Raw genomic sequence first — 21,363 nt, forward strand, 5'->3', positions numbered from 1 at the left:
TAAGTCCCATTATTTTACCGAGTACCATCTCCTTAGTGATTTTAATCATGTTTAGCTCCTCCCACCCCCCCCCCCCCATTACCCCCTGTTTGTCCAGTGTTGGGATATTTTTAGTGTCCTCTACTGTAAAGACTGATACAAAATATTTGTTCAGCGTCTTTGCCATCTCCATGTTCCCCACCATTAGTTTCCCGGTCTCATCCTCTAAGGGACCAACGTTCACTTTAGCCACCCTTTTTCTTTTTATATAGCTGTAGAAACTCTTGCTATCTGTTTTTATATTTTTTGCTAGTTTACTTTCATAATCTTATCTTCCCTTTCTTAATTAATCTTTTAATTATTGTTTGCTGGCTTTTAAATGCTTCCCAATCTTCTATCCTCCCACTAGATTTGGCTACTTTATATGCCCTTGTTTTCAGTCGGATACTATCCTTTATTACTTTACTAAGCCACGGATGGCTGTCTTTTCTTTTACTCCCCTTTTTCCTCAGTGGAATATATTTATCTTGAAAGATGTGAAATATCTCCTTGAATGTAGACCACTGCTCTTGTACCGTCTTACACTTTAATCTGTTTTCCCAGTCCACTTTAGTCAATTCTACTCTCATACCTTCATAGTCTCCTTTATTTAAGCTCAGTACGCTGGTTTGAGATCCAACTCTCTCACCCTCAAACTGAATTTGGAATTCAACCATATTATGGTCACTCATTCCAAGGGGATCCTTTACTAGGACATTTTTTATTAATCCTGTCTCATTACACAGGACCAGATCTAAGATTACCTGCCTCCTGGTTGGTTCAGCTACATACTGCTCAAGGAAGCCGTCCCTAATACACTCTATGAACTCTTCCTCAAGGCTGCCATGCCCAATTTGATTAGTCCAGTCAATATGAAAGTTAAAATCCCCCATGATTATAGCTGTTCCCTCATTACAAGCCCCAACTATTTCCTGATTTATACTCCGACCAACAGAGTTGCAACTGTTAGGAGGCCTATAGACTACGCCCACTAGTGACTTTTTCCCCTTATTATTCCTTATCTCCACCCAAACTGTTTCACTATCCTGATCCTTTGACCCAATATCATTTCTGACTATTGCAGTGATTCCATCCTTGATTAACATAGCAACTCCACCTCCCTTTCCTTCCTGTCTGTCCTTCCTAATTGTCAAATACCCTTGTATGTTTAGTTCCCAGTCATGATCATCTTGCAGCCATGTTTCCGTAATGGCCACCAGATCATACCTATGTGTAGTTATTTGTACTGTCAACTTGTCTATTATGTTACGAATGCTGCGTGCATTCAGATAAAGAACTTTCAAATGTGTGTTCTGACAATTTATTCCTGCTTTTACCCCTTTTACTACTTTACCATTATACATTCTGTCCCTTCCTGACACGCTCTGGTTTTTAATTCCCCCACTGCTACCTTGCTCTATTGCCTTCTCTGCTGTCATTTTTATTTTTCGCTCTCTTAAAACTTCCCCCCCCACTAATTAGTTTAAAGCCCTCTCTACAGCCCTAGTTATTCGATTCGCCAGGACTCTAGTCCCAGCACTGGCCAAGTGAAGTCCGTCCCAACAGAACAGCTCTCTCCTGTCCCAGTACTGATGCCAGTGTCCCAAGAAGCAAAACCCATTTCTCCCACACCAGTCTTTGAGCCACGCATTTAACTCTCTCTAATCTTATTTACCCTAGCCAAATTTGCACGTGGCTCAGGTAGTAATCCAGAGATTATTACCCTTGTGGTTCTGCTTTTTAATTTGGCCCCTAGCTGCTCAAACTCCCTCAGCAGAACCTCTTTCCTTGTCCTATCTATGTCGTTGGTACCAACATGGACCACGACAACTGGATCCTCCCCCTCCCACTCCAAGTTTCTCTCCAGCCCAGAGTAGATGTCCTTAACCCTGGCACCGGGCAGACAACACAGCCTTCGGGACTCTCGCTCTCGGCTGCAAAGAACCCTATCTATCCCCCTAACGATACTATCATTAGATAATCTCAGCAGTTGAAAAACAATTCACACCCATTATATTGTAAAGTCTTCGGTCCAACTTATGGCAATGAACAAGGGAGTTAAAACAGACTGGAACACAGGCTGGCAGACAGAGGGTTTTTGAAACATTAAAAGGGGGGAGGACCACAATGCATCCTATGAAACTCAGGCAGAGAGGACCTGCGGGAAGGAGGGAGGAGGACGGTAGCATTATGTTTGTGTGTGTGTGTGCTAGGCTGTTGTAGCAGAGCCTGGTCTCCAATCGTCTTGGATCCCCTTGCCATTGGACCAAGACCTTGCTCTGTCAAGCCCGTGTGGTAGCTGGTGTGCAACGGCCACCCCACGTTAAAAGAATTCACGCACAGGCATCTTCCACCCTTTGAAATGAAGTTCGGGACCTGGAATGTCAGGACCCTCATGGACAACCCCAACAGTGACAGACCGGAACGCCGTACTGCTATCGTTGCCCGGGAGCTCAGACGCTTCGACATTGACATCGCCGCCCTAAGTGAGACCCGGCGGGCAGGGGAAGGCCAGCTCAAGGAGCAAGGCGGTGGTTACACCTTCTTCTGGAAAGGCAAACCCGAAGAAGAACGCCGCCTCCATGGGGTAGGCTTCGCCATAAAAAATGAACTGGTCGGGCGTCTCAGAGACTCCCCATGTGGTATAAACGAGCGGCTCATGACTCTTCGACTCACCCTAGCCTGAAACCAGTGCGCTACGGTCATCAGTGCGTACGCCCCAACACTGGAAGCCACAGACGAGACCAAAGAGGAATTATACTCCAGCCTCGAACCATCTCTGTCCCGAGTCCCAATGGGCGACAAGCTGATCCTCCTTGGCGACTTCAATGCCAGAGTTGGAAAGGACACAGACCTCTGGAGAGGTGTGATCGGCAGAGAGGGGGTAGGGAAAGCCAACTCCAACGGTACCCTCCTCCTGTCGAAATGCTTAGAACATGGCCTCGTCATAACCAACACCTTGTTCCGTCAGAGAGACAAGTACAAGACTTCATGGCAGCACCCTCGTTCCAAGCACTGGCATCTGCTGGACTACGTCATCATCCGAGTGAGGGACCGCAAGGACGTCCGCATCACCCGCGCCATGACAGGAGCTGATGACTGCTGGACAGACCACCGCCTAATCCGCTCTGTCATCTCCATCAATGTAGCCCCAAAACAGCGGCGGCAACAGAAACAATGCCGCAGGAAAATTAACGCTGGAGCACTCAAAGACCCCGCTAAGAAAGCCCTATTCAGCCTACGCCTCACAAACAACCTGATGGCTCCCAGTGATGCAGAGACACAGAGTGCCCACAGCGCCTGGTCTGCACTCAAGGCCTCCATAATCAGCACCTGTGAAGAGACGCTCGGTCACTCAACCAGGAAACACCAAGTCTGGTTTGACAAGAATGACCAGGAGATCCAGGAGCTAATAAGCCGCAAGCGCAAGGCATTTCTGATCTGGAAACAGCAACAGAACTCGAGAGCAAGAAAGCAGCTCTACAGAAGCCTGAAGGCCGAGGTCCAACAAAAAACTCGTGACCTAAAGAACAGATGGTGGGTGGAGAAAGCGCAGGAGATCCAGCAGCTAGCCAACAACCACGACGTGCGTGGATTCTTTAGCGCAGTCAAGACCATCTACGGCCCAAGCACCAAAGGCCCTTCCCCACTGCAAGCCAAGAATGGAGAGGTACTCATCAAGGACAGGGAAGCAGTCAGTGCCCGCTGGAAGGAGCACTTTGAAGATCTCCTTAACCACGAATCTGTCTTCGACACGAGTGTCCTCAACTCCATCCCACAGCATGCTACCCGCCACCATCTCAGCACAACCCCAGCCCGGCATGAGGTTGAAAAGGCCATCCGACAGCTGAAGAACAACAAGGCCTCGGGAGCAGATGGAATCCCCGCCGAGGCACTAAAGCATGGCGGAGAAGCACTACTGGCGCGAATTCATGAACTAATTTCTCTAATCTGGAAGGAGGAGAGCATACCAGGGGATCTCAGAGACGCCGTAATTGTGACCATCTTCAAGAAAGGTGACAAGTCCGATTGCGGTAATTACAGAGGAGTTTCCCTGCTATCTGCCACAGGGAAAGTCATCGCAAGAATTCTCCTCAATCGCCTTCTCCCAGTGGCCGAAGAGCTCCTCCCAGAGTCGCAATGCGGATTCCGCCCACTAAGGGGCACAATGGACATGATCTTCACCGCACGTCAATTACAAGAGAAATGCAGGGAACAGCACCAACCACTGTACATGGCCTTCTTTGATCTCACAAAGGCCTTCGACACTGTCAACCGTGAGGGATTATGGAGTGTCCTCCTCAAATTCGGTTGCCCTCAAAAGTTTGTCATTATCCTCCGCCTGCTTCACGACGACATGCAAGCCATGATCCTGACCAACGGTTCCACCACAGACCCAATTCACGTACGAACCGGGGTCAAGCAAGGATGTGTCATCGCACCAACGCTCTTCTCAATCTTCCTTGCTGCAATGCTCCATCTCACCCTCAGTAAGCTCCCCACTGGAGTGGAGCTAATTTACAGAACAAATGGGAAACTGTTCAACCTCCGTCGCCTCCAGTCCTGATCCAAGGTCGTCCCATCCTCTGTCATCGAATTACAGTATGCAGACGATGCTTGCGTCTGTGCTCACTCGGAGGTCGAACTCCAAACCATCGTAAACACCTTCACTGAAACATACGAGAGCATGGGCCTTACACTAAACATCCGTAAGACAAAGGTCCTCTACCAACCTACCCCCGCCACACAGTGCTGCCCCCCGATTATCAAAATCCACGACAAGGCCTTGGACAACGTGGACCACTTTCCATACCTCGGGAGCCTACCGTCAACAAGGGCAGACGTCGACGACAAAGTCCAACACCGCCTTCAGTGTGCCAGTGCAGCCTTCGGTCGCCTGAGGAAGAGAGTGTTTGAAGACCAGGACCTCAAACCCCGCAGTAAGCTCATGGTCTACAGGGCAGCAGTGATACCTGCCCTGCTGTATGCCTCAGACATGGACCATGTACAGCAGGCACCTCAAAGCACTGGAGAGGTACCACCAACGCTGCCTCCGCAAGATCCTGCAAATCCATTGGCAGGATAGGCGCACCAACGTCCGTGTTCTTGCTCAGGCCAACATCCCCAGCATTGAAGCTCTGACCACGCTCAATCAGCTCCGATGGACGGGTCACATTGTCCGCATGCCCGATACAAGACTCCCAAAACAAGTGCTCTACTCAGAGCTCCGGCACGGCAAGAGAGCCCCAGGTGGGCAGAGGAAACGCTTCAAGGACACCCTCAAAGCTTCCTTGAAAAAGTGCAACATCCCCACCGACACCTGGGAATCCCTGGCCCAAGACCGCACAAAGTGGAGGAGAAGCATCCGGGAAGGTGCCGAACACCTCGAGTCTCTTTGCCAGGAGCAAGCGGAAGCCAAGTGCAAGGAGCGCACGTCAACCCAAGCACCCCACCCACCCGCCCCTTCAACCACCGTCTGCCCCTCCTGTGACAGAGACTGTTGGTCCCGCATTGGACTAATCAGCCACCTGCGAGCTCATTTTTAATGTGGAAGCAAGTCATCCTCAGTTCCGAGGGACTGCCTAAGAAGTAAGAAAGAGAATTTTACAAGAGTTTTTTGTTGAGACTATGATCAGAAATGCTAGCGGAACAATTAGTATTCTTGTTATAAGTCAAGTAAGATGACCCACTGATGTGGGGAAGCATGGTGTTATCATTATTTTATATTACACAAAGATAAGTTGTACTGTTTGAATTAAGTGACTCTGATCATAACTGTATTTTCTTGAGCTGAATTTGGATTGTGCAGTCTGAGTATGTGCAGTTTATCTAATTTCTCAGGATGCATTCAATCAGCTATATTGAGGAATATTTTTTCTTTAGCTTCTAGCTGTTTCTGTTCAAAAAGTTTTCGAAATTATTTGAAAAGCTAGAGGACAAATTTCAAAACCTTTACTGAGGTAACATTTACAATATAGAAACATAGAACATAGGAACAGGAGTAGGCTATTGAGCCTGTACCACCATTCAACTCGATCATGACTGATCTGTATTTTAACTCCATTTACCTGCTTTTGCTCCATTTCCCTTGATATCCCATGATACTCTTACCTAAAAAAAAAGTCTACCTCTTTCAGTCTTGAAAATTTAAATTGACCGAGCATCCATGCCTTTTTGGGGGAGTGTGTTCCAGATTTACACTATAATTTGTATGAAAAAGTGTTTCCTGCATTAATTCCTAAATGACTTATCTCTAATTTTAAGATGATGCCCTCTTGTTCTGGATTCCCTCACCAGAGGAAATCGTTTCTTTGCATCTACCCTTTTGAATCCCTTAATCATTTTAAATACCTCGGTTAGATCACCCCGTAATCGTCTAAACTCAAGGGAATACAAACCAAGTTTATGCAACCTGTCCTCATAAATTAACCCTTTAAGCTCTGGTATCATTCTGGTGAATCAGCGCTGTACCCCTTCCAAGGCCAATATATATTTCCTGAGGTTCGGTGCCCAAAACTGAACACAGTATTCCAGATGGGGCCTGTCCAAGGCTCTATACAACTGAAGCATTACTTCCGCACTTTTGAATTAAAATCACTTTGAGATAAAAGCCAACATTCCATTAGCCTTTTTTAATGAATTGTTCTTTTTAAAACAGAGCGTCTCTGTGTGTATCTGTGTGCGCACACAAGAGAGAGATGACCTGTTATACCTTTGTTTTATGTTCTATAAACTTCAGAAAGTGTGTGAGAGAGAGAGAGAGAGAGAGAGGAAGGCCCAAAAGGAGAAAGACTGTCTTCCTTCATATAAAAAAGGAGAGAGAAGTAGGAGGTAAGGAGGCAGAACCAGGAGAGGAGAGACAGAGAGAGAAAGAGCAATATAAAGACAGCAGAGACAGATAAGAGAGAGACCATCTTTTGATTAAGCACTTTACATTGATTACAACAATTTCAGATCATAACCACAGCTCCTGTTTTTTCAGACAGCAGCTGCTGGTAATGATTCTGTTGTCATTTACAGCTCCTCCGGACTCATCTTTTGTTTATTTCCTTATTCCATTACCACTCCATTTTACTTTGCACCATCATCCTTTTTGTCATTTAACCTCTCCTGCTATCCACCTTATCACAGACCTTCCTTTTTGTTCTTTCCTCCCCTCCCCTCCTTTCCCTGCCTCTGTAATTGCTTAAAGCCTGTTACACCTTTAACATTTTCCAGTTCTGATGAAAGGTCATTGACCTAAAATGTTATCTCTGTTTCTCTCTCCACAGATGCTGCCTGACCTGCTGAGTATTTCCAGCATTTTCTGTTTTTATTTCAGATATCCAGCATCTGCAGTATTTTGCTTTTGTAGAAGATAGAAACCATATCCTCTGACTGAGCAAAGCCAGTGGAGATCCACTAGTTTATATGCAAATATAAATGTCATGTAATGAGAATAGCTGGACAGTAGTATATAATACTGAAACTACTTATATGCAGAGCCTCCTATCTCCTTCATTCACAAAATTTGTCGTTCACGTTTTACCATCCTTTCATTTCTTCCAATACTGAGTTTTTCATTAGTAAGTACCTCTCTGCACGCTCATCGTGACCACTTTCTGTTTGCGCGTCACATTTTGCTGATCATAGAAACATAGAAGATAGGAGCAGGAGTAGGCCATTCGGCCCCTCGAGCCTGCTCCGCCATTCAATGAGATCATGGCTGATCATCCAAATTCAGTACCCGGTCCCTGCTTTCTCCCCATATCCCTTGATCCCTTTAGCCTTAAGAAATATATCCAACTCCTTCTTGAATATATTTAATGAACTGGCCTCCACCGCCTACTGTGGTAGAGAATTCCACAGGTTCACCACTCTCTGGGTGAAGAAATTCCTCCTCATTTCTGTCCTAAATGGCCTACCCCTTATCCTTAGACTGTGTCCCCGACCATCGGGAACATCCTTCCTGCATCTAGTCTGTCCAGTCCTGTCAGAATTTTATAAGTTTCAATGAGATCCCCTCTCTCTCATTCTTCTAAACTCCAGTGAGTACAAGCCCAATCGACCCAATCTCTCCTCATACGTCATTCCTGCCATCCCAGGTATCAGCCTGGTGAATCTTCGCTGAACTCCTTCCATGGCAAGAACATCCTTCCTCAGATAAGGCGACCAAAACTGCACACAATACTCAAGATGTGGTCTCATTTTGTAACTTCTGTAAACCAGGGCCTAGAAATTCATTGACGCCACTTTTGGGGCGCTAAAGTGGGGCATCCGCTAAAGTTTGCGGCCGCCGCTAAATCTATGCCACTTCTCCGATATTCATTAGCTTCGCCCTACTAGTTCGGGTGAGCGCTAAAACTGCTGCTGGACGCCTCTCTTTGGGCGCTAAGCCGGAGGTGGTGATCGATAGCGCCGAGGCCGGGCGCAGCGCAGGTGCGGCCATCTCGTGATTGACAGCAGACACCCTGACGCCGGCCAGCTGTTAAGGGGGAAGGGTCGACTGTGTCTGCTGCCACGCCCTGGATAGTGGAGCCCTCCAGCTAGGCCTGAACACTGCTGCTGGACCCAAATAGCGCCTGAAGACATGGAGAAGGCCCGTGAACGTGCGCAGTGCTTCTCAGAGCGTGATCTGAGTGTGCTGCTTGCTGCTGTGGAGAAGAGGCGCCATGTTTTGTACCCGGACAATGGCAAGAAGGCGACGGTCCGCGTCTACAGGAGAGCCTGGAGGCATGTCACCAGCAAGCTGTCAGCCAACAGCGACGTCCCCAGGACCGGTGCCCAATGCCGCAAAAAGTTAAATGACCTCACACGCATTGTCAGGGTGAGTACCCTTTCCAGTGACCTCCTCATCCTTGCATGTGCACCTCACATTATGGGCAAAGGGACCTGAAAGCTCTAATGGCCAGCCTTCATCCAGCAGCTATGGGACAGGCATGAGCATCAATTGCACATTCTGCACTTAACACACTGGCCTAGCTATTCCACCATGGGAGGCATTGCACACCAGATCATGGCGACACACTGGCCAGGCTATTCCACCATGGGAGGCAGTGCACACCAGATCATGGCGACACACTGGCCAGGCTATTCCACCATGGGAGGCATTGCACACCAGATCATGGCGACACACTGGCCAGGCTATTCCACCATGGGAGGCATTGCACACCAGATCATGGCGACACACTGGCCAGGCTATTCCACCATGGGAGGCAGTGCACACAAGATCACGGCGAAACACTGCACTTAGAGGCCGTCCTTTCTCTTGCAGGCCAAGCTGGCGAATAATCGCAAGAGCCGGACTGCGACCGGGGGAGGCCGACCCCATATCCAGCCACTCACCGACCTGCAACATCGCGTGGAGCGCCTCATGGGTGGCCGGGTGATTGGGCCCGTTGCATGTGGAGATGCCGACCCTGTTCTGGGCAGCAATGGTAAGGACATCACCTTTTGCACCTCTCTCGTCCCACTTGCGCATCAGATCTACATCCTTTGCCACTGTCCGACCAATGCGCTGAATGCCACCACTCATGCATCCCGCACTGACGCCCTCTCCTCACTCTAAAGCTACTCTTGTGCCTTCCTGCTTTCAGATGGTCAAGAGGAGGTCCCTCAACTTGCCAGTGACAGACCCTCCGAGGAGGAGCAGGAGGAGGAGCAAGAGGAAGGCGGCCCATCAGGGGAACCCTCAGCCGCGGCCACCCAGGCCAATGTAGGGGACACGTCTTCCCTGGAGGGCAGCGTGGCGGAAGTGTCGAAGGGGAGGGGAGCTCCTGGGACCTGCGTGCTGCAGAAAGGCGGGAGGGGGGTGGAAGCTCGGCGGCCTTCTCCCCAGAGGGGGATGCGTCGGAGGGGAGTCCAATTGCTGGGCCCAGCAGCCTCCAGCAACGCAGGAAGGGTCGGCCAGCTCGGCGGCCTTCTCCCCAGAGGGAGAGTCCGGCCTCCAGTCAGGAGATGCTCTTCGCCGAGGAGATGGAACGCCTCGAAGACTTGTCCGCGGACTCGGAGCGCCGGCACACGGAGCTCATGGCGGCAGTGGCACGGTTGCCTGAGTCCATCGATTCCCTCTCTCGGAGTGTGGCCGAGTTCGGGCCCTTAGAGGCCACCAGTCGGGCGGAATACCGGGCAGATCTGTCAGCGACTGGCCAGGTGATCAGTGGTGCCGTCCAGTCACTGGCTGCTCTGCTGCGGTCAGTGAACAGGTCAACACGGGCACTCACTGCTGCCACACTCGCTGTGTCAGCCAGACATCGCCAGGGCACCCGGCGCGCTGCAGCAGCACAGCGGTCTGTCCCTCGGCAGATTGGTGCGCATGCTGCAGTGCTGGCCCGGGCGAGTGCCAGTGTCTCAGGCGACCAGCGAGCGCCTGCCATCCGCCAGCTTGCCGCCATTCCTCCAGCCGCCACTGCCACTCCCCCAGTGGAGCTGCCAGGAGCTGCTGCAGCGACTGATGCTGGCCAGCCACAGCTGCAGCAATCAACAGCCGCCCGCTCGACGGCCAGACCTCGACTAGGCCGACCCCCAAGGGCATCTGCCGTCACGACATGTGCCCCTCAGGAGCCTGCCCCCAGCCTTGCAGCAGCCAATGGCCTTACTTTGAGGCGGAGCAGCAGGGCGGGCAGGGGCCACCCAAAGATGGCCAAGGCATCGCCCTAGCGGGCCAAATAGTCGAATGTGTGGCCATTTGTGTTTGTTTCTTGAGGCCGAGAATTGGATGTTTGTTTTTTGAAGGCCGATGATGTGATGTTTGTTTTTGACGAAGGCCGAGAATGACGGCCATTTTAGTTGCCCTCTTTTGTTAATCCTCTCCAGGTTGTGGGAGCGAGTAATGTGTTTGAGTGTTTTTTGGGGGTTTCGTCTGTTTTTGGTTTTCATGTGGGAAGGGCCCAGAGTTTGTACAATAAAGCATTTTATTTATTCACATTGTCCATGTTTGATCTTTGAAGTGTTTGTTGCCTTAACCGGCTGAGGGCTTGCGGAGCGGCTGCAATCATGTTCTATCATTGGCACAAGCCATTCCCTGACAGGGGGCCTAGAAGTGACGTTCAATAAGCCGCCGACGGGCGGCCCTTGGACCTTGTGCGTCCCTCCTGGGCTGGTACTCCTCGTCCTCGTCGTCCTCATGCTCCTCCTGCTCCTCCTCCTGAGGTGGTGGTCCAACGTGAGGTGGCAGTGCCTGAGTCCTGCGGATAGCCAGGTTGTGCAGCATGCAGCAAACGACGACGAATTGGGAGACTCGATCCTGCGAATACTGGAGGGCTCCCCCGGAGCGATCGAGACAGCGGAACCGTTGCTTGAGCACGCCGATTGTTTGTTCTATGAGGTTCCTCGTCGCTTGATGGCTCTCGTATGCCTCTTCAGCAGGGGTCGTGGGCGCGTGGAGCGGGGTCATGAGCCAGGTACACAAAGGATAGCCTTTGTCCCCGATAAGCCATCCTCTTGGGGGAGGCTGTGCCTGGAACATGTCAGCCACAGTTGTCTGTCGCAGGATAAAGGCATCGTGGCTGCTGCCTGGAAAGCGGGCATTGACAGCTAGGATGCGCTGCCTGTGGTCACACACCAGCTGTACATTGAGGGAATGGTAGCCCTTCTGGTTGCGGTACTCCTCGGCATGCTCAAGAGGTGCCCGCAAAGCCACATGCGTGCAGTCAATGGCGCCCTGCACCATGGGGAAGCCCGCTATTCTTGCAAACCCCACTGCACGCTGCTGCTGCTTGTCGAGGGTCATGGGGAAGGAGACGAATTGATGTCTCCTTCTGAAAAGGGCTTCGGTCACCTGGCGGATGCAGCAATGCACGGCGAACTGGGAGATGTTAGCGATGTCCCCAGTAGCGGATTGGAAGGAGCCGGAGGCATAGAAGTTGAGAGCCACCGTCACCTTCACTGCCACCGACAGAGACGTCCTGCGCATCAGCTGTGGCTGCAGATCTCTCTGAAGCAGCCGGCAGATGTCTGCAACCACCTCCCTTCGGAATCGCAGCCTCCTAACGCACATCGCGGCAGACATGGTCAGATAGGAGGTCTGCTGGCGGTATACCCTGCGTGGGTAAGGCCTCAGTTGGCGACGCCTGTTGCCCCCTCTGCGTCTAGCCAGGGCTGCCACTCTCTCACGGCGTCTGTAAGCCCTTCTGGCATAAGGCTGAAATTCAGCGTTGCCACCCAATGCAGCCCCCATTATATGCTGGCAAACACTGAGCTCTGAATGAAGGCAAAGATAATTGGTAAGCTCTGGCCTGAGCCAAAAATACCTGTCCAAGTGTTGGTCCAAACCAGTAAACTCTCCTCCTTGGTCTCTGTCCAAAAAACCGTTGCACAAGAGTGAATGCTGCAAAATGGCTGGCCTTTATACTGCTGGGTAAGTGCCCTTTAATTAGCGCTCCCCGCGGCCCGGCTGGCCTGTGTACCGTTCCACTTCACAGTCGCTCGGGCCGCCCGGCGCACAATGGGCCGGCGCGAGTGAAGTTCCGGTTTGGGGCGCACAAAGGGCGTTGCACTATTAAATGACGTCATGATCTGCGCGCGCAGCAGGGCGCGCGCTAAGACTTTGCGCCGGCGCTAAATGTGTCCTGAAGTTGGGGAGAGGCGCAGATCGCGCTGCGCCCGGGCGATAAGCGCCTAGCGCTCGAGATCTACTCCTAAGGTGCTAACGGCTGGCGCGCCCAACTGAATTTCTAGGCCGATGAGTCTTGCTCTGCAGTTTTGACTTGTGGGCTAAGTAATGGGAAAGGATGTTTAGAAAATATTAGCATGCAGATCCACTGTGCAATAACAAATGATGGATTTACTGAAAAATAATACATATTATTTTAACCAGGGTATTTGTATTCCTATATGCATCAGTAGGTTCCTTTCTTAGGGCTTATTCTTTGCAAAAAAGTAGACCTAAGTATAAAATGGGGAACATTACCTAAAAATCTTATGAGTTGCTTTTTTGTCCATGCCCACATTACATATTGATGTAACAGGGTTCTGAATGTTTAAACTTTCAATAATTTAATATGAAATCTGAGTAACATTTCTTAAAGGAATTTTGTGGTTAATCATTAATGACACAGTACTTTTCATACCAGTGCACCATCCAATTATCGTAGCAATGCGCATAAAGGTTGGAACTTTATAAACACATAGGGATCCTGCTCCCAAAGTAAGTTTGGAGTTCAGACAGCAATTAAGTCTGTCTGCATTCTGTAAAAAAATTTCTTGAATCATATTGCTTATACATTACAGTATTTTTTTTGCAAATAAAATGCACCACATTGTTGGTTGAAACCTAAGCACAAACAAGTATGTACATTTGCAAAATTGGACTTCAAAGATGCTTCTCCTCATAACATGCACTGACTTCCAAGGTATTTTCTATAGTCAATTGAGGTACATCATGCCCCTCTTTTATACTACCTGTATATACATTCTGCCGTCTCCCTACATAAAAGAAAAGAAAGAACTTGCATTTATATAGTGCCTTTCTTGACCACCGGACATCTCAAAGCGCTTTACAGTCAATGAAGTACTTTTGAAGTGGAGTCACTGTTGTAATGTGGGAAACATAGAACAGAATGTGGGAACTATAGATCAGTCAACTTAATGTCAGTGGTAGCAAAGATACTGGAATTTATTCTAAAAGAAGTGATAGAAGAGCATTTAGAGACAGAAAATATAATACAAAATACTCAGCATGGATTCCAAAAGGCTTAACTAACCTGATAGAATTCATTGAAGAGGTAACGGAAAGAGTAGACAAGGGTAATGCAGTAGATGTCTTATACTTGGATTTTCAAAAGGCCTTCGATAAGGTACCACACAGTAGCTTCGTGACAAAGGTTAGGGCGTGTGGAGTCAGGGGACAATTAGCTGAATGGATAGCAAATTGGCTTAAAATAGAAAGCAGAGAGTAGGGGTAAAGGGTAGCTATTCAGATTGGAGGAAGGTAGAAAGTGGTGTTCCACAAGGATCAGTGCTGGGGCCACTGTTATTAATTTACATTAATGATTTGGACTTAGTAACAAGTAACTCAATATCAACATAGCTAACACTGAGGGAAAATGCAACAAAATACAAGACATTAGAAAACTTGCAGACTGGGGAGTTAAGTGGCAAATGAACTTTAACGTAGATAAATGTGAGGTGATGCAGTTTGGTAGGAAAAATAGAAACATCACCTATAGCTTAGCAAAAAGAAACTGAATGGGGTAGAAGTGCAAAGGGATCTAGAGATACAGGTAAATAAATCATTAAAAGCAACATCACAGGTTAGGGAAGCAATTAAAAATGCAAACAAAGCACTGGGATTTATTTCTAGGGGTATAAAATTCAAAAATAGTGAACTTATGTTAAACTTGTATAGGCCACTGGTCAGGTCGCATTTAGAGTACCGTGCGCAGTTCTGGTCTCCATACTATAAAAGGAACATAGAAGCTCTGGAGTAAGTGCAAAAAAGATTTACAAGGATGGTACCAGAACTGAGAGATTACAGCTATTGGGAAAAATTGAAAAGGTTGGAGCTTTTTTCTTTAGAAAAGAGAAGACTTAGAGGTGACCCGATAGTGGTCTTTAAAATTATGAATGGGTTGGACAGGGTGGATGTGGAGAGAATGTTTCCACTTGTGGGAGAATTCAAAACTAGTGGCCATAAATACAAGATAGTTACCAATAAATCCAATGGAGAAATAAGGAGAAATGTCTTTACTCAGAAAATGATTAGAATATGGAACCCGGTACCACAGGAAGTGGTTGAGGCAAATAGCATATATACTTTCAAAAGGAAACTAGACAAGTACATGAGAGAAAAAGGAATAGAAAGATATGCTGAAAGGCTGAGATGAGGTAGATAGAATGGGAGGAGACTCTTGTGGAGTATAAACACTAGTTGGGCCAAATGGCCTGTTTCAGTGGTGTATATTTTATGTAATTCGATGTACACAGCTTTCTGTCCTCCCCTCCTAAAGGTAGTATTTCATGCTACATACAGTTTCGTAGGAGAAGGCCTTATCCAAGTGGTAAGTTTTCATTTGTAAGCTTAGACAGTGAATGTTGGTATGCTGCTCAGTTATGAGGTTATCTGAATCATCAAACTCATGAGGTCAGTGATACAACCTGAAACCTTTTGGGTCTGTGTGACTCAATGTTGCTGCACAGATGCTTTGGCCTTTTATTCCCAATTTTCTTCCTTCCATTTGGAAGTACTGGTTCCTGCTGGGGTACAGTTCCTTTGGTGGCTGCAGTGCTCCAATACCTTACCCAAGTGACCCTTGTTCATGTGTGTGCTTAGACAGGGACTGTTGGCAGAGTGTGGAGGGCATGGGTGAGCCTGATCCTGCTTTCATCCAATATCCACACAAGTGCACTCTTCAGGAGCAGGATTCCCAGCTTATTTTTCCCTTATGTAGCCTAGGTTGGGGAGCTGATGCTAATTGTAGTGCCCCAACTGGTGCCTTGGCTGAGCTGAGCTAATTCAGCAATGTCTGAGAATTGCACACTAGGCCATCAGTGTGCCTGCAATGCATTAGACTATTGAGCCAGCTGAGGAACCATGAGCTTCTTTCTACACTACAAGGCATGTGAGAAGAGCCTGACACTATTATACTTAGTGCAGAATTGGGGAGTGAAGGTGTTTAGGGATGATTTGCGATCTGTCACTGCCAGTGGGGAGCGGCGTCGCCGGGAGCACATTTAGGGAAATTGCAGGAGCTTATTTCCTGACAAGCCCTCCCCAGATCGCAGAATCACCACTTTTATTCCAAATTTGTTTTGAAATTTTATTTGAATTATAAATGCTCCAGCGTAGAAACTATTCTGCTGTCTTCAAAGTGAAGATGATAGAGGCCTCCCGAGGAGAAGGAGAACAAAGCAGCAGCAGCATGTGAGATCAAATTGAATTAGTCCAGTATATGTGTTCGGTGAAGAACAGTGTCCTCACATGCCCTTCCATGAGCAAGGCTCAACCTGCTTTATAGGATAAATGGACTGAATTAGAAAAATGACTGCAGCATTAGATGCTGATGACACGAGTAGTGGGAAAAGGGGTCAGTAATATCAGCATTTGACTGTAAGCTGCGTGGTGTGACATGGAGTAAAATCTGAGAGTCCTCAAGGGTAGCGAAACTATGAAGAAGAATAAGCTAAATGTATGCACACATATAACAGTGAGATAAGCAATGGCATCTGATGAGGAAAGGATTACTGCTTCTAGGACTTGTTGCAGAGAGACCTGGAAGATGTCAACCTCCAGCATATTTTAAACATGGATGAAGTTCCAATGAGCTTTACTGTCCCCAAAAATGATATGCAAACTAGTAAAGTGAACAGTCCATGTCAGTGCATTAAGATAGCCTTAAGCAGATCAATTTGTCATGATACTGGTGTGTGTAACTCATGCATTATGCTGACAACAATTTAAATTTTTAAACTGATTTTTTTTAAACTGAAGACTTTACCACATGAAAAATTACTCTTCAGGGTCATTGTCGTGTACAACATGAATTGTTGGATGACTGGAGATATGATGGTGAAGTGGGTTGAGTGGGTTTGGCATCAATGACAGGGAACAATATGGTCCTTTCTGTGCTGGCTTAGTGGTGGCAGTCTCACCTCTGAGTCAGAAGGTTGTGGGTTGAAGCCCCATTCCAGAGACTTGAGCCCAATATCTAGGCTTTCGGGGAGTGCTGCACTGTCGGAGCTGTTGTCTTTCAGATGAAATGTTAAATTGAGGCCCTGTTGTCTGCCTGCTCAGTTGGGTGTAAAAGATCCCATGAAAAAGAGCAGGCAAGTTCTCCCACTGTCCTGGACAGCATTTAACCCTCAGCCGTCATGACTAAAAATAGATTATCTGGTCATTTATTTCATGCACCTTAAAACCTACCTCTTTGACCAAGCTTTTGGTCACCTGCCCTAATGTTTCCTTCTTTGGATCAGTGTTAATTTATGTCTGATTACATTCCTGTGAAGTGCCTCGGGACATTTTACTACTTTAAAGGTGCTATATAAATGCAAGTTGTTGTTGTGAGGGTACTACAACTCGACAATCTGTATCTGTGCACTTCTGGGAGTGGCTAGTGATTAGGAGCAGGAACTCTGACTTTTTTTCTCCCCTCCCTATCATGGGTTGCTGAGGCCAATTGTGTTCTCAGAACAACTCTGGCTGAGATTAGGCAACTCAGCACAGAGCAGGAATTGAATATTTGTATAGTTTAGTAGTGCATTGCATAGTGCATTGACCCACTGAGCCATCTGAAAAGGAGGTACGCTTCAGCCTGTTCACTCTTACCATTTAATATTTCAGTATAATAGAGGAAACAATATGAAACGTGACAAAAATTGATAGCATATTACTGAAGGAAAATTAGAATTGTGCGTGTTTATCCGTTGTTATAATTAAAATAATTCATTATCAGCGAGCTGACTTCCTGTTTTCTTTCTCCAGGTGCATGCATCCACCAGGGGTCACTTTTTGCGGTAGGTCAAAATTTTACCTTCTGTTTTCACAGAGTTGCATTTTATTATATATGTGTGTGACAGTCATATTGATGACGTCTGGCAGAAATACTATATTTACTTTGTATGGGTGTCTGTTATACCTGCGCTGAAGATATTGTTGCCATCAGGACATGCTAGATTTCCATTACAAAAATCTACAAGGACAAAGGGAAAAATATGACCATGTATCATTCATAAAAGTAATGTAATTAAAGTAAATAAATGACCAATAGTACGGTATGGCTTAGCAATGAGGAACACTGTTGCATCTCACATGCAAAGTAAAAATTAATCATGTGCCACTAATCTGTTACGCTTTGAATTATACCTTGTAATGCATGGCACACTGCTGTTTCACTTTCTCTGAGATTATAAATTGTGTTCACCCTGCCACTGCTGTGAAGTGTGAAATGAATCACTGACTATTGCTGTAAAATTGGTTTGAAATTAGGCTGCATTGTGTAAATATTTGGAGAGGAGAGCAGATTTTAATTTGATTTAAAATGAAGTTCTCCTCCACCCACCACTGTTTTCATACTCATTAGAGACCTTTTCACTTTAAATTATGCATCTGAAGCTTTGTATAATGCTCTAAGGAGTTCGTTTGAGGTAAACACTGCAGTAGCTGGTTCTGAATAGTCTTTTGTCGAACTCCATTAGATGTGCTCTGCCAATGCAATTCTGAAACAAGAGAAATCGTTTGTTTGATCTACTGAACCACAGGCCTTGAATTTAATTTCTTTGTCAAGCAACAACATTTTTGATCATGTCAAAGACAAATGTTCTTTTACACAAGTGACATCAATCAGAATTAGAGCAAGTTCAGGTGCACAACATAAAGCATTTCTGCTAGGATGCTGCTCTTCATCTTTTCGTTAGTGACTGTAACAAGACGTAAACCATTGTTATAGACCTGAGCATGCTCAACTGTTCAGGACTTAATCGATTTGCAAGATTACATTATACAGGAAACTTTCGTTTAAACGGCACCTAAATATCCAGAATCCTCTATTAACCGGCAAAATTCTCGCTCCGAAAACAACACCTCAATAATCGGCAATGTGTCCGAGTCCGAGTCTCCAGCGGTGGCCGAGTTAGTCAGTGGGGGTAGTTCTCCAAACTGCCACTACTCGGCCTCTTGGCGCTATCAGAAGTCGGAATACCTCAAAAACCCTGCATCAGGAGTCTGACTCTCCCACGCTGCCGATAGTCTCTTCTGATCCGCCATTTTTCGGGGGTACAGTACTATGTGTCTCCCACGCTGCTGGTACTCATTGGATTGCATTATGGAAATCCCAAAAGTTGGTCCAACCAAAAGGAAGAGAGTGGTGTTAACTTTAAAACAGAAAATCGATATATGCCAACGACTAGAAAGGGGAGAGAAGCGTATCAACATTATGAATGAATTCAAAATCAGTTCGTCAACAATCTACGACATCAAATTGCAGAAGGATAAGATAGCGCCTGAGACGGTCCGGTGCTAGCGCGCTCTCCCTGCTTCGGGCGGCCCGCTCTCGCCGCTCGTTCCCACAACCGGAGTGAGGTGTTCGGCGAGTCGGGCGGAGGCAGCACAGTGCACAGCGCATCAGGGCGCAGCAGCCACGTCGACCCGCTAGGGCACGTCGGCCAGCTGCTCCTCAGCGGGAAAGGATTCCGACCAGGAGGAGGGGAGCTGAGCATGGCGGCCAGAGGCTGGACCGGAAGCGGGAGAAGCAGGCCTGGGCCGTCGGACCGTGGAGCCGGCGACGGTGAGGTGGAGGCCGCGGCGACCGGAGGATGTGTTCGGCGAGTCGGGCGGAGGAGCGCAGCGCATCGGGATGCAGCAGCAGACTCGACGACTCGCAGTCCAACTGGGAGGAGGGGAGCCGGGAATGGTGGCCAGAGGGTGAGCGGGAGAAGCAGGCCACCACACGTGGAGCCGAGCCGGCAACAGTGAGGAGGACGGAGCGGCTGAGGGACATCGTGCTCCCACTGCCACTGGATGCCAAAGAATTGACTTTCTGAACACGGCGCTGTAAAAATAGCTGACGTGTCTCTGTGAGCTCCCACAGCTTTATTGTGGGAGTGATTGGGGAGTAAGCATTCCATTGTACTAGTTACATATGGCAAATAAAGGATCTTGAATCTTGAATCTTGCTCAAGTTTTATTCAAGCTCGGAGACATCTAAGAGTGTAGAGAAATGGCGTACGCTTTGTAAGCCTAAGCTTGAAGAGCTGGATACCGTGCTTTATGAGTGGTTTTCTCTTAAGCGTTCAGGGGGTGTTTCGATTTCCGGACCCATGCTAATCGATAAAGCGAAGGATTTCTACGCAAAGACGGAGCTCACTGACAAGTGTGCTTTCTCTGATGGATGGCTAATGTGCTTCAAGGTACGGCATGGGATACGACGACTCAACATTTCCAGGGAGAAGAAATCAGCTGATCACGACGCCGCAGAAGAATACTGCGATTATTTCAATTGGATTGTGCAGCAACATGATTTGTCGTCAGCACAGCTATACAATGCCGATGACACTGGCTTATTTTGGAGGTTTTTGCCAGAATCAACACTTGCTGGGGCTAGTGAGGCTAATGCTTCAGGTTACAAGAAAAATAAAGATTGTGTAACCGTGCTAACATGTGCGAACGCTGCTGGATCACACCGGGTTAAACTTCTCGTCATTGGGAAGTATAAAAATCCCCGTACATTTAAGAATGTGAGGCACTTACCTGTTGAGTACAAAGCTCAAAGAAATGCTTGGATGGATAAGGAATTCTTTTCAAATTGGTTCCATCATATTTTTGTTCCATCTGTGAGGGAACATTTCCGTAGAATAGGGAAACCTGAAGATAGCAAATGCATTTTATTGCTTGATAATTGTAGAGCCCATCCGCATGAATCCGAGTTGGTTTCTGGAAATATTTTCACCATTTATTTGCCACCAAATGTAACTTCTCTCATACAACCCATGGACCAGGGCGTTATCCAAAATCTCAAGTGTCGTTACAAGAAAGAATTCCTACGTAAACTGATAAGCCAAGATGACAATACAGGTATTCACGCATTTCAGAAGGAATACAATCTTAAAGATGCCGGCCTAGGAATTCGGTATGGCCCCGCCAGGTCTTTTGCACCCGAAATTTTGCGCTCGCCAGGATTCCCGTAGCGCCCGCCTAAAATTCAGTTGCGACGGGCCAAGACGGCGGCGGGCGCTATTGCAGGGTTTGGCCGCCTCGCTAGGGGCGATGAATGTCACTTTCAGGCGTCCAGCTCCCGCTGCGGCACCCGATGCGGTGCGGCAGGCTGGGGTACTGCAGGCCTCCTCCTTCTCTTAAGGAGGAGCTGCCTGCAGCCGTCAGATCGCCGGTGGATTCCCCCGGCAAATGAGCCCGGCACCACGGAGAAGTGCCGGGCTCGCGGGACTCAGACATCAATGCCGCGGGGGGGTGGTGCAGGAGTCCGGGGAGGGAGGTGCGGGCAGGCAGCCGCCGGGAAAGCGGCCGGCCGCCGCTCCACCTTTATGCGCCGGCCTTTCGGAGCTGCAAGACCCCGTTTCACAAACGCTATTTGCGGCTGCCACGGGCGAGGCGGCCGCAACTGAATTTGGCCATCGGGCCGGAATAGCATTGCAACCGGGGCGCTGCGCACACCGATGACGTCATCGGTGCCGGCGCGGCGCTACCGGCTAACGCCGATGTTAGGGTCCATCTGAATTTCGGGCGATAAAAAACTTCAGGCGCAAACCACTTTATAGCCAATAAGTGGGCGCAAACGCAACTGAATTTCTAGGCCGCCATCTTTAATGTTGCATGTTCCTGGAACTTGGTGAAAGGTCACACTTTGAGACAAGCCTGGTGCAAATTGTGGCCTTCTGTAATGTTTGCTGAAGGTTCTTCTTCTGAGGAGGAAT

General features: G+C 48.0%; 1 protein-coding gene across 1 annotated transcript in view; it reads left to right on the forward strand.

Moving 5' to 3' along the window:
* fras1 (Fraser extracellular matrix complex subunit 1) overlaps nt 1-21,363 on the forward strand; it is a 747,542-nt gene that overhangs the window by 5,332 nt on the left and 720,847 nt on the right. Inside the window, exon 2 of the mRNA XM_085963231.1 lies at nt 17,420-17,451. Within this exon, the coding sequence (XP_085819357.1) occupies nt 17,420-17,451 (32 nt within the window). The remainder of the gene's footprint in view (nt 1-17,419; nt 17,452-21,363) is intronic.

This window comes from Somniosus microcephalus, chromosome 2 (assembly GCF_052327205.1).
Source record: "Somniosus microcephalus isolate GS21.2 chromosome 2, FLI_Smic_1.0, whole genome shotgun sequence".
Taxonomy (NCBI): domain Eukaryota; kingdom Metazoa; phylum Chordata; class Chondrichthyes; order Squaliformes; family Somniosidae; genus Somniosus; species Somniosus microcephalus.